Raw genomic sequence first — 12,560 nt, forward strand, 5'->3', positions numbered from 1 at the left:
AAGACTGGCATCCAGCGTATCTTCTTCATACTTGTTGATGTCTTCTTTCGCGAGCTTTCTCAGAGTCTCGAACAATTCTGTATATTCTATCTTTTCTCTTTCTACTTTCATTTTTCTTTCTTTCCCATTAAACTTATCGTTTAATTTGTTAGCTTTTTTCGTTGTTTCTGAAATTTACACAAACCACTCACTTCTTCAACTGTTGTGGTTAGTACCTTTGTTACGTGTTCTGTTTCATATTCTTTTAATTATTCTTTAATTCTTTCCTGAATTTTTTCCGTTCTTCGAGATTTTTCAGATGCAAAATTTTTCTTTTCCCTTTAATTAGTTTCAGTCTTTCATGTTTCGTATACATTCATGCTGTTATTAATCGATGACCGTTCTTTGTATTTAACCTGTTCAGCACAGAGACGTCTTTGATACTCTGAGGCATGTTGGCAAAGATGAAGTTATAAAATGACTTTTAACTTAATAATATGAATATTTATATTTGTACACTACTGGCCATTAAAATTGCTACACCAAGAAGAAATGCAGATGATACACGTGTATTCATTGGACAAATATATTATATTAGAACTGACATGTGATTACATTTTTACGCAGTTTGGGTGCACTGATTCTGAGAAATCAGTACCCAGAACAACCACCTTTGGCCGTAATAACGGCCTTGATACACATGAGCATTGAGTCAGACAGAGCTTGAATGGCGTGTACAGGTACAGCTGCCCATGCAGCTTCAACACGATACCATAGTTCATCAAGAGTAGTGACTGGCGTATTGTGGCGAGCCAGTTGCTCGGCCACCACTGACCAGACGTTTTCAGTTGGTGAGAGATCTGGAGACTGTGCTGGCCAGGGCAGCAGTCGAACATTTTCTGTATCCAGAAAAGCCCATACAGGACCTGCAACATACGGTTGTGCATTATCCTGCTGAAATGTAGGGTTTCGCAGTGATTGAATGAAGGGTAGAGCCACGGGTCGTAACACATCTGAAATGTAACGTCCACTGTTCAAAGTGCCGTCAAAGCGAACAAGAGGTGTCCGAGACGTCTAACCACTGGCACCCCATACCATCACGCCGGGTGATACGCCAGTATGGCGATGAGGAATACACGCTTGCAATGTGCGTTCACCGCGATGTCGCCAAACACGGATGCGATCGTCATGATGCTCTAAACAGAACCTGGATTCATCCGAAAATATGACGTTTTGCCATTCGTGCAACCAGGTTCGTCGTTGAGTACACCATCGCAGGCGCTCCTGCCTGTGATGCAGCGTCAAGGGTAACCGCAGCCATGGTCTCCGAGCTGATAATCCATTCTGCTCCAAACGTCGTCGAACTGTTCGTGCAGATGGTTGTTGTCTTGCAAACGTCCCCATCTGTTGACTCAGGGACCGAGACGTGGCTGCACGATCCGTTACAGCCATGCGGATAAGTTGCCTGTCATCTCGACTGCTAGTGATACGAGGGCGTTGGGATCCAGCACGGCGTTCCGTATTACCCTCCTGAACCCACCGATTCCCTATTCTGCTGACAGTCATTTGATCTCGACCAAAGCGAGCAGCAATGTCGCGATATGATAAACCGCAATCGCGATAGGCTACAATCCGACCTTTATCAAAGTCGGAAACGTGATGGTACGCATTTCTCCTCCTTACACGAGGCATCACAACAACGTTTAACCAGGCAACGCCGGTCAACTGCTGTTTGTGTATGAGAAATAGGTTAGAAACTTTCCTCACGTCAGCACGTTGTAGGTGTCGCCACCGGCGCCAACCTTGTGTGAATGCTCTGAAAAGCTAATCATTTGCATATCACAGCATCTTCTTCCTGACGGTTAAATTTCGCGTCTGTAGCACGTCATCTTCGTGGTGCAGCAATTTTAATGGCCGGTAGTGTATTTGGAGAGAGAGAGAGATTGATTTTTTATTGAGTTTTTTACTTTAAGTCGTAACTGGTACCTGAATTATGGTTTCTGCCTCCTTGAATAATCAGCTTCTGCACCAGTTGGTGACGTATTACAATTTGGAGGTAAGTCATTGTTCTTTAAGATTTAAAATACGACTCTGTTAGTTACTTGGCCGTATTGCGGATTTTCATACCTAAGGGACCACTGTTGTAAGTAAATAAGATCAAACATCTGCTTTACGTGAGAAATGGAGATTGCTTGGCACACAAACTTCCTTCAAACTACACGCCCTGCTACATCAAAATTGGTCAGTGGAGTTCAGCACCATACTATTGTACAAGAACGTAATCCAATTACTGTAATTAAGAAATTATGAGAGGTTGTTACGTATTGAATGAAAACTATAGAGAATGCATTTCTTTTCCTGAATTTTAGTGAACTTTGTACACTTACAATTCTGTCTATTGATAGACGCCGACGACAATGAAGTTCACCTCCTTTCCCAAAAACAAGATGTTTCTATTCTTCACTTCCAGAAAATTTGTATACTTAAATGTTTGGCAATTCTCACACATACTTTACTCGGTTTTATCAGTAAAATATCAATTTTTATTAAATGCCACAATACGTTCTGGGCGACGGCCTAGCAACACGCCTTCTTTCCACAAGATACAGATTAACAGTCCTCTTTTTTAAATAAATCAATTATCTTTTTTTTAGAGTCCATACTCAAAGATTCACAACTACTATCGCTGCGGGGACTGCGCGTTAAAGAGTTTCTTGCTGCCCAGCTGCGCTTCACTTCACTTCAAGTACTTTTTGAATCACATTTACATTTACGGTATTTACATACATTAATGAGCTTCACAGAATAAAATCAGGCACAAATCAATTAATTAAAAAAAGCACTGAGGCACACATTACATTAGAAAGTCTATCTCATTTTTTCAGTTCAAAGTCAGTATCCCTCCAAGTCCATTTGCGACTAGCGAGAAAAACAGTGGACTAAGGACTGCACGCTGGTGAACGCATCGCAACACATGTTTCCATGACGACTTCTCCGACCCACAGACGACTCGTTGATATTTGTTTTTAAGGTAGTAGTTGCACCACGATACTGTCTGAGAAAGTGATCTGCATCATTTTCATTACTAATATACTGAAATTAACAATACCAAAATTCTTGCTGAAATCAAACAGTATTACAATGGTGGCTTCATACCTGTCCATTGCATGTTTGATGTCGTCAGCCAGTTTGATTAACGTAGTTGCTCTGCGATAGTGTTTCCAGCAACCTTATTGACATTTGTCACTGATGTTATAAGCCTTAAGGTGGTCTGTCTGCTGTATACGAACAGTGTGCTGTAAAGCAAGAGGAGACAGAAGCCAGTTTTTATCCCTATTTTGGCAATGCTATTTTGGTGGGTACTTTTCAAAAGAAATATAAGTGATAAAACAATGAAATCTTAACTGCATATATATAACATATATGCCTCAATTTACAAGTAAAATTAACATAATACCTGTTATTGTTTTGAAGAAGAAAATCTTTTTTCTTTCACTTGTAAAATTTAACTTTTTTGTACATTTATTATTATAAAAGAGTTTCTGATTACTTGTAATAACTTACTACCATCTGCAGTACAAATTGACCAAATTTCATGTTTCTAACCCCATTAGTTTATCAAATAATGGTACCTGAAAATTAAAAAATGTAGTTTTGAGAAAAAACCACTTAAAGTTTAACATTGCAATTCTAGTATAGTTAATGATGAGAATTACTTACCGCTAATATTTTCCTGCACCATACTGAGCACCATCTGAATCATACTGACCTGCTTTCCTTCTCTTGGTCCCTCTTCTTTTTTGTCTGGCTTCTTTTGTGCATTTTAAATTAGCATTATCTGCTTTGCGAATTCTCTCTTTATTTATTTGCACCAAGGATTTTGCAGTATTTCCACTAGACTTTATGCCCAATAATTCCAAAGCAGCCAGAATTACACCATCATTGAAGGAAGAAATAGCATCATAAGCACCAAATTTGAGGGTTGTAAGCTGAACAAATACAGTTTTCGGTAACCGGTTCCAAATGATAAAGTTCACACATTCATTTAAATTTTGGGTTTTTCCATGAAGACATTTCTTCAACAAGGTATCTTTACAAAGGTCTCTAAATATGGGTTTAATTTCATTTCATTTAATTAAATGCTGTGTATTATCTCTGCATGGCGCAAAAAGGAAGGCGTGGCATTTAAATGCCACATTGCACAGTGTGTCAGGAAAACCACCATACCTCACAAAAAAATTGTCGTATATATATATAACAAAAACTGTTTCACGCAGGAAAGACCAGGCATTTCAAATATGCTAAAACCTAAAAATCGAATTTTTGAAGACCACTTGCCTTCCGTCTCCCCTTAACCCATAACTTCCCAGCGTGTCTATATGGATTAAATTGTTGACTAGTTTTGTTTTTACTTCATTGTTGGCTTACAATTATTTTTAGCGTTGGCGGCCACATATTGTTTTCAGGGAGGGTTTGAATTTACATCACGCCCCCTGATCCAGCAGTCCTCACGGATGAGGATTCGGGTGATGAGGATGAAGGAGTAATAGCAGATAATCTCAATCCTAGACAACTCCGGGCTGAAGCTGAAATAAGATTAACAGACACACACACAGAAACAGATTTCAGAAATATAGATTACAGGAACAGAAATATGCAAAAAACCTGGGTTCATGGTGCACTAATTTCAAATTTGAAGTCTTTTCCTGATCCATGCTTTGACACGTATGTTGATAAGTCTGCAGTGGAAATTTTCGAATTATTATTTGATGACGATCTGATACAATTCCTAGTTGATGAGTCAAACAACTACGCACTTTTCAAGAACTTTCCAAATCCTAATATAACTTGTGAAGATATGAGGTGTTTTCTGGGGATCCTCATTCTAAGTAGTTATAACTCTCTCCCTAATAAGAGGTTATACTGGGATTCCAATTTAGACACACGAAACGATTTTGTATGCAATGTCATGAGGAGAAATCGTTTTGAACAAATTCTTAGATTTCTGCACTGTAACGACAATAACAAATTTCATGATAAGGACAAGATGTGGAAAATTAGACCCTTTATTGAAATAGTAAGAGACAAATGTAATAAGCTGTTTGTTCCTCAGAAACATCTGTCTTACGATGAATCAATGATAAAATATTTTGGGAGACACTCTTGCAAGCAATTTATCAGGGGGAAACCGATACGATTTGGATATAAAGCATGGTGTTTATGCACTACTTCTGGGTATCTGGTAAATTTTTCCTATTATCAAGGAAAATCACCCAATCGAAATACATTATATGAAGTACAGTTTGGTAAGGTTACTGCCCCACTCGTTCAGATGATAGCTACTGCTACTGCCATTCCACGTTTTCTTTGACAACCTATTTACTGGTTTTTCTATTCTGTCATACCTGAGAGAAAAGGGCTATGGAGCAACAGGCACTATCCGAGAAAACAGAGTTCCCAAATCGTGCCCAGTTTCCTCAAAGAAAACGCTAGTTAAAACGGAAAGGGGGTATTTTGAATCCTCACTTTGCGAGGATGATGGTGTTGTAGTCACAAAATGGATAGACAATTCAGTGGTTACTGTAGCTTCTACCTGTGAAGGAGTTGAAAAAAATGGTTCAAATGGCTCTGAGCACTATGGGACTTAACATCTGTGGTCATCAGTCCCCTAGAACTTAGAACTACTTAAACCTAACTAACCTAAGGACATCACACACATCCATGCCCGAGGCAGGATTCGAACCTGCGACCGTTGCGGTCACGCGGTTCCAGACTGAAGCGCCAGAACCGCACGGCCACACCGGCCGGCCTGTGAAGGAGTTGAACCTGTATCATTTGTAAAAAGATATTCCGCAAAGGAGAAGAAGACAGTTCAAGTACAACGTCCTCAAATTATCACAGCCTATAATAAACACATGGGAGGAGTGGATAGGATGGATGAAAATATTGCTATGTGCAGAATAAACATTCGAAACAAGAAGTGGTACTGAGCTTTACTTTCTTGGCTGATTGACGTATCTGTACATAATGCGTGGCAGCTGAAGAAAGGAACTGGAGCTAGGGCTACTCAACCTGAATTCAGAAGAGAAATTGTACAAGTTTACCTAAAAAGATACATGAATCCCGTAAAAGGAGCAGTCCTATGTGTGGATACAAATCGCGTGTTCCAAGTGATATCAGATATGATGGTATAAAGTACTATATCAAGAAAACTAAGAAGAAGAGAAGATGTGTAGGTTTGTACTGCAAACAGAAATCATCAGCTGTTCGCTCAAAATGTGGGAAATGTGATGTAGGACTGTGTCTAGAATGTTTTGGAGTGCACCATGAAAGTTAGCAAAACAAATGATTGCGAATTATTTTGTGTATGGTGTAATAAATTGGTTTGTAAGAATTATTTTGTTCAAATTTTGCCTTACCTGTATTAAAACTCTGATTAATAAGACATATCTTCAAATGTATTTCAATATCACAGAAAATATTTCAAATATGCATCTGAGTGCCCAGCGCGTCCATATGGACACGTTATGTTCCAGACTAACTAAGACAGAGAAGAGTCAAATAATAGCTTATATGCACTACTTAGATGCACAAGAAGTCAAAAAATTGAAAATAAATTTAAATATCCAGTTTTGAAAAATTCGGGCAGTTAAGGGTTAAGTACTGCAGGTAGTATGTCGGTTGGCGTTAAATCGCTCGGTGATTTTTGGTTACAATTCTTCGATAGCGGCCGAATTAAACTTCCACTCAGCAGGGATGAAACGTAATGGTGCCTGTGTGTTCACAGCTGAAGGGCGACAAGGGAGATCCCGGTGTGGGCTTGCCGGGCCCTCCAGGACGCCCGGCGCCGCCCTGCAACTGCAAGACGGCCTACATACCCGTGCCCGGGCCCCCGGGTCCTCCAGGTCCGCCGGTGAGTCGTCTGACACGTCACACTCTGTCACTCCTCACCATCTTCCTAGCATGCGCGGTGTGCCGTATTAAGCGCGCTTTGGCAAACCACTTATGTGGTGATCAATTTATTATATTATCTAGTTTGAGTAGCTATTCTGCACTAGTACAGTTATTAATTATCAACAGTTTACTTAAGTGTGGCATTTACAATTAATAAAAGTGAAAAAATTAACTGTTCCAACTGTAACAATGTAACAGAAGCGTATGATTATTGTTTTTATTTCTACAACATTTATATGTTTTGGAGCACAACTAAACTGATAGCACCATGTGGTTAGAAGTAAAATGAAGCTACTCACCGAGGTCCAGTGTGGGCTATAATTATCGTGTGACAGCGAAACTATGTAGATATGCTAATGTGTTAATGCGGAACCAATTTACGCTCGAAAAATTTAGTTCCAGTTTTGGTCCCCAGGTACAGCTTGCGCTGTACAGCATGTCATCGACGTCTCCACTGCTCATATTGAACAAACTGCGTAAGCAGCTGTTAATAATAAAATCAACATTATGGCTTTCTCACTTGTTTAGCCGATTCTGCCGACGTCCCATTCCTAATTCATTACAAATGGAAACATTTCTTTCTTGTGTTCACAGCGCCAGATTTGCACCTGGTGGCCAAAACCGGAACTCATTTTTTTTTCACTGTAAATCGGTTCCGCTTTGACGCATTAGAATATCTATCTAGTTTCGCTGCCATAAAATAGTTACAGCCTACACTGGATCTCTGTGAGTAGATCCAATTTCATTATAACGACCTGGTTACAAAGTCGCTTAATAACTGATTCTGGGCTGTTTGTACCAAAGCAGTTAACACATTTCTACCACTCACAAAGAATAAAACCACAATAGTAACATGTGTCTTCGATTAAAGATAATCTCGGAGTCACTTTCTTGGTTATTAGTTCTTATCTTGACTCTGGATGTATTTTAGTCGAGTACGTCTGTGCATTCTTGTACTAGGCAGTTCAAGGCAGGTTTCTGTATTCAACCAAAATTGGGCTTTCACGCTACGAGCACAGGAAAGCACGTAATGATGTAGTGTGTGTGTGTGTGTGTGTGTGTGTGTGTGTGTGAGAGAGAGAGAGAGAGAGAGAGAGAGAGAGAGAGAGACAAAGAGAGAGAGAGAGAGATTGGCGATAGTCAATGGTCAAAGTATTGAGTAACCTTCTAGTAGAACTTGTAATGTCTCACATTATGTATTATTTTATGTCCATGTGACTTTATATTTGACTGACTTTTTTTTAGTTACAATCACCATTGTTTGGTCTAAACAAGTTCTTAAGAAAATTAAGAGATATGAATCACGTGCTAACGTAAACTTACGTAAGTGGCGTTGGAACATGTATAATTAGTGAGTGATGAAATCTCTCTCTCTATATCTATTTTCTTTTTAGATCTGTTGGCAGTGTCTCGTACCTCCACGTTCTTTAGACTCTCTTTGACTGTATTTTCAGTATCAGGAAGGAACTAAGCATAGGAGACTTAATCGTATCTACGTGTTCCTTGCTTGTGGCACTAAAATTCGATCCACTTTCTAGCAGTAACAATTATCATAGTTAAACTTGTAAATCCATGTCTTACTGTGTATTTGACAACATTTACTAGTATTAAGTACGTATTTACTCTGTAAATGATGTTTCTATGAACATTTATTTCCACATTACCGCTATGAAATAAATATATATTTTTTTATCATACGGTTTCAGTGAAAAGCATACTAACATCCTCGATTTTCCAGAATGAATTTTCACTGTGAGATCTGATATGAATCTTCCTGGCAGGTTAAAACTGCGTGGAAGTAAAACTGTGAGTCGTGTTTGGGTAGCTCAGTCGGCAGAGTATTTGTCCGCGAAAGACAAAGGTCTCGAGTTCGGACTGCGTCGGGCATACTGTTATAAACTTCCAGTAATTCAGTCCTGAATTTACTTCATCGTTTCGTTGCTGCCGGATACGATTCCTACAAGGCATACATGGAGTATTCTACAGGACTGAAAACGTCTTACGAAAACACTGCACTGCCAGTTTCTATCCAAAGATGAATCTCGATAATTATTTGCTCAATCCTACGATAAAACACTACCGATGTTACAACAACACTATGTGTCCATTGTCGCCAGATTGGGCAAAATAACGCAAATTCTGCTCTCATTCGATCTTCGCTGTGTCCTCTGGTGCTGACAGCAGTAAGTTGCATTGAGAACAATTCTTTGCGTCAGACCATCAATACCATTATGCATTCTTGATCTTGGAATCATATAATACGAAATAAATATTCACGAGAAAGTCATGGATGACACGAAACGCATGATACAACGGTGAATTCCGCTATAGCAAAATAAGTGATGCTGGTTGCAGCAGCTTTGTTTCCAAAAGAGTGCAGGTAGCTGAGATGTTTCTTCTGTGCAGGGTCGCCCTGGACTGTCCTATGAAGGACAGAAGGGAGAGCCAGGGGAACCTTGCAGGAACGGCTTCCGCTTCCTGCAGTACGACGACCCCAGCGCTGGCAATACAGGTGAGACAGTCAATTAAATAGATTCTCTTGACCCGTGGCATTTTCATGACTTACAATCCAACAGCACAGTCACACACTATCTGATCAAATGCATCCCGACACCTATCAGTGGGCATTGACTTGGGAGGGTCCATCCTTCGCCTTATCACGGCATGAACGTTGCACAGGACATTTTCAATGAGATTTCTGAATGCCTGTGGAGGAATCGCAGCCCATTCTTCCTCAAGAGCTGAAACTAGAGAAAGTAGTGATGTTATACGCTGGATATGGAGCGAAATCGACGTTCTAAGTTATCCCAAATTTGTTCCGTTGAGTTCAGGTCATGATGCTTGGCAGGTCAGTCCATTTCAGGGATGTTATTGTCTACGTTACCTCACGGATGTTGCTTTGTGACAGGGAGCTGGAGACTAGAAATCTACTCTGTAGGAATCAGCATGGGTTTCGAAAAAGATGATCGTGTGAAACCCAGCTCGCGCTATTCGTCCACGAGGCTCAGAGGGCAATAGACACGGGTTCCCAGGTAGATGCCGAGTTTCTTGACTTCCGCAAGGCGTTCGATACAGTTTCCCACAGTCGTTTAATGAACAAAGCAAGAGCATATGGACTATCATACCAATTGTGTGATTGGATTGAAGAGTTCCAAGATAACAGAATGCAGCATGTCATTCTCAATGGAGAGAAGTCTTCCGAAGTAAGAGTGATTTCAGGTGTGCCGCAGGGGAGTGTCGTAGGACCGTTACTATACACAATTTACTTAAATGACCTTGTGGATAACATCGGAAGTTCACTGAGGCTTTTTGCGGATGATGCTGTGGTATATCGAGAGGTTGTAACAATGGAAAATTGTACTGAAATGCAGGAGGATCTGCAACGAATCGACGCTATGATGCAGGGAATGGCAATTGAATCTCAATGTAGACAAGCGTAATGTGCTGCGAATACATAGAAAGAAAGATCCTTTATCATTTAGCTACAATATAGCAGGTCAGCAACTGGAAGCAGTTAATTCCATAACTTACCTGGGAGTAGGCATTAGGAGTGATTTAAAATGGAATGATCATATAAAGTTAATCGTCGGTAAAGCAGATGCCAGACTGAGATTCATTGGAAGAATCCTAAGGAAATGCAATCCGAAAACAAAGGAAGTAGGTTACAGTACAGTTGTTCGCCCATTGCTTGAATATTGCTCACCAGTGTGGGATCCGTACCAGATAGGGTTGATAGAAGAGATAGAGAAGATCCAACGGAGAGCAGCGCAGAGATAAACTCCAGTGGAAGACTCTGCAGGAGAGACGCTCAGTAGCTCGGTACGGGCTTTTGTTGAAGTTTCGAGAACCTTCACCGAGGAGTCAATCAGTATGTTGCTCCCTCCTACGTACATCTCGCGAAGAGACCATGAGGATAAAATCAGAGAGATTAGAGCCCACACAGAGGCATACCGACAATCTTCCTTTCCACGAACAATACGAGACTGGAATAGAAGGGAGAACCGATAGAGGTACTCAGAGTACCCTCCGCCACACACAGTCAGGTGGCTTGCGGAGTATGGATGTAGATGTAGGTTGTCTCGCTGATACAGTCATCTTCTCCGAACTGTTGCTCTACTGTGCAGAGTACACAGTGCTGTAAAATATGCTCATTGCTCCTTTCCTTCCGCATTTAGTGTTTTTTTTTAAGCGTAATAAGGGGACCACACCCTAACCGCGAAAAACATCCCCACCCCTTAACACCACCTCATCTGTACTTTCACTGCTGGCACTACACATAATTGCTGGTAACTTTCTCCAGGCATTTACCAAACCCAAACCCTTCCATCAGATTGCCACAGGATATAGTATGATTCGACTCGAAATCACTCGTTTCCAGTCATCCACTACCCAGTGGCGTCGCTCTTTACATCACCTCATGCGCGGCTTAGTGCTGACAACAGAAATGTGTGGTTTATGAGGAGCTGCTCAACCACTGTACCGACAGTCACTGTGCTAGCTGGACTGTTGTAGCACTTTCGCCAGTACATGAGGTCTGCCTGAGGCAGGTTCAGTCGTGGCTGTTTCTTCGTGTTTCCACACAGTCACACCACAAACGGTCGACTTCGGCAAATTTATAAGGGTTGAAATGTTGCTGATGGGTTTGTTACTCAGCTGAAATCCACTGACTAGTCCACATTGGAGGTTACAGAGCCCTCCTGACCAACCATCTGTGCAACTACAGCTTCTCTACTGACAATACAATACTTCCCGCCACCTGTTATACTGACGGGTTCGTCACTTGTGTCATCTAGTGGTCAATTCCGTATTACACAGGGGTGTTCGTATACTGTTGATCAGATAGTGTACTTCCCTCAATCTTTTTACGTATTTTTAACTGCGTACTCCTGGGAATGAAAAAATACAACTGGCTGCTGGTGAACCTTCTGGGTTGTATCATCGTGGTCCGTAAGGCTTTTTTGTTCCTAATGTTCCGTCCACAACTTTGTTGAACATCTTCAGCGGTGCTCTTGGTTCCGTTTAGTCTTGCTGCCTAATGATTAGGACGTCGAAGAGCAACATAAATACTTTGAAAAGGGGGTGTAATCGGCAGAAATGATCGTTGTCAAAAGTCAAACATGAAAACCATCGAATTGGCGTCTGTTGAAAGATAAAGTTTATGTATTGATTGTACAGAGCTGCTAACCATATGTCATTAAGTTTCATGGTTTTTTCTGTTAAAATTGTCCTCATATTTATGTATTTCGAAGGCTTCTCTATAGGATATTTGACAGATGATCGTCCGATAGTTAAGTTTTATCTCTGTCAATAATTACCTCTGGCGATCATGTCCCCTTTTACAGTATTTATGTCGCTGTCCGACTTCCGACTCGTCAGTCCAGGAGCACCTCTAAAGATGTTCAGCGCAAGTCTGGACGAAACGTCAGAACCACAAAAGTTATACTGACTACGAACATACAACGCGGAACATTCACCAGCAACTAACCTGTTGCGAAATCCCTCATTGTACAACCAGAAATACAACTCCACAATCGCCTCACCCTCTTTCCACAGTCTACCTATTCTTATTCCGTAATATCTCAGTCGTGCTATACGGGAGACAAAACACCTTATGCCTCAGAAACAGG

General features: G+C 40.8%; 1 protein-coding gene across 3 annotated transcripts in view; it reads left to right on the forward strand.

The window, feature by feature from the left end:
• Positions 1 to 12,560, forward strand: part of LOC124788124 (collagen alpha-1(XVIII) chain-like) — a 674,174-nt gene that overhangs the window by 626,158 nt on the left and 35,456 nt on the right. For all 3 annotated transcript variants that reach the window (XM_047255257.1, XM_047255259.1, XM_047255258.1), the window contains 2 exons: positions 6,767 to 6,892; positions 9,340 to 9,445. In XM_047255257.1, the coding sequence (XP_047111213.1) occupies positions 6,767 to 6,892; positions 9,340 to 9,445 (232 nt within the window). The remainder of the gene's footprint in view (positions 1 to 6,766; positions 6,893 to 9,339; positions 9,446 to 12,560) is intronic.

Source organism: Schistocerca piceifrons, chromosome 3 (genome assembly GCF_021461385.2).
Source record: "Schistocerca piceifrons isolate TAMUIC-IGC-003096 chromosome 3, iqSchPice1.1, whole genome shotgun sequence".
Taxonomy (NCBI): domain Eukaryota; kingdom Metazoa; phylum Arthropoda; class Insecta; order Orthoptera; family Acrididae; genus Schistocerca; species Schistocerca piceifrons.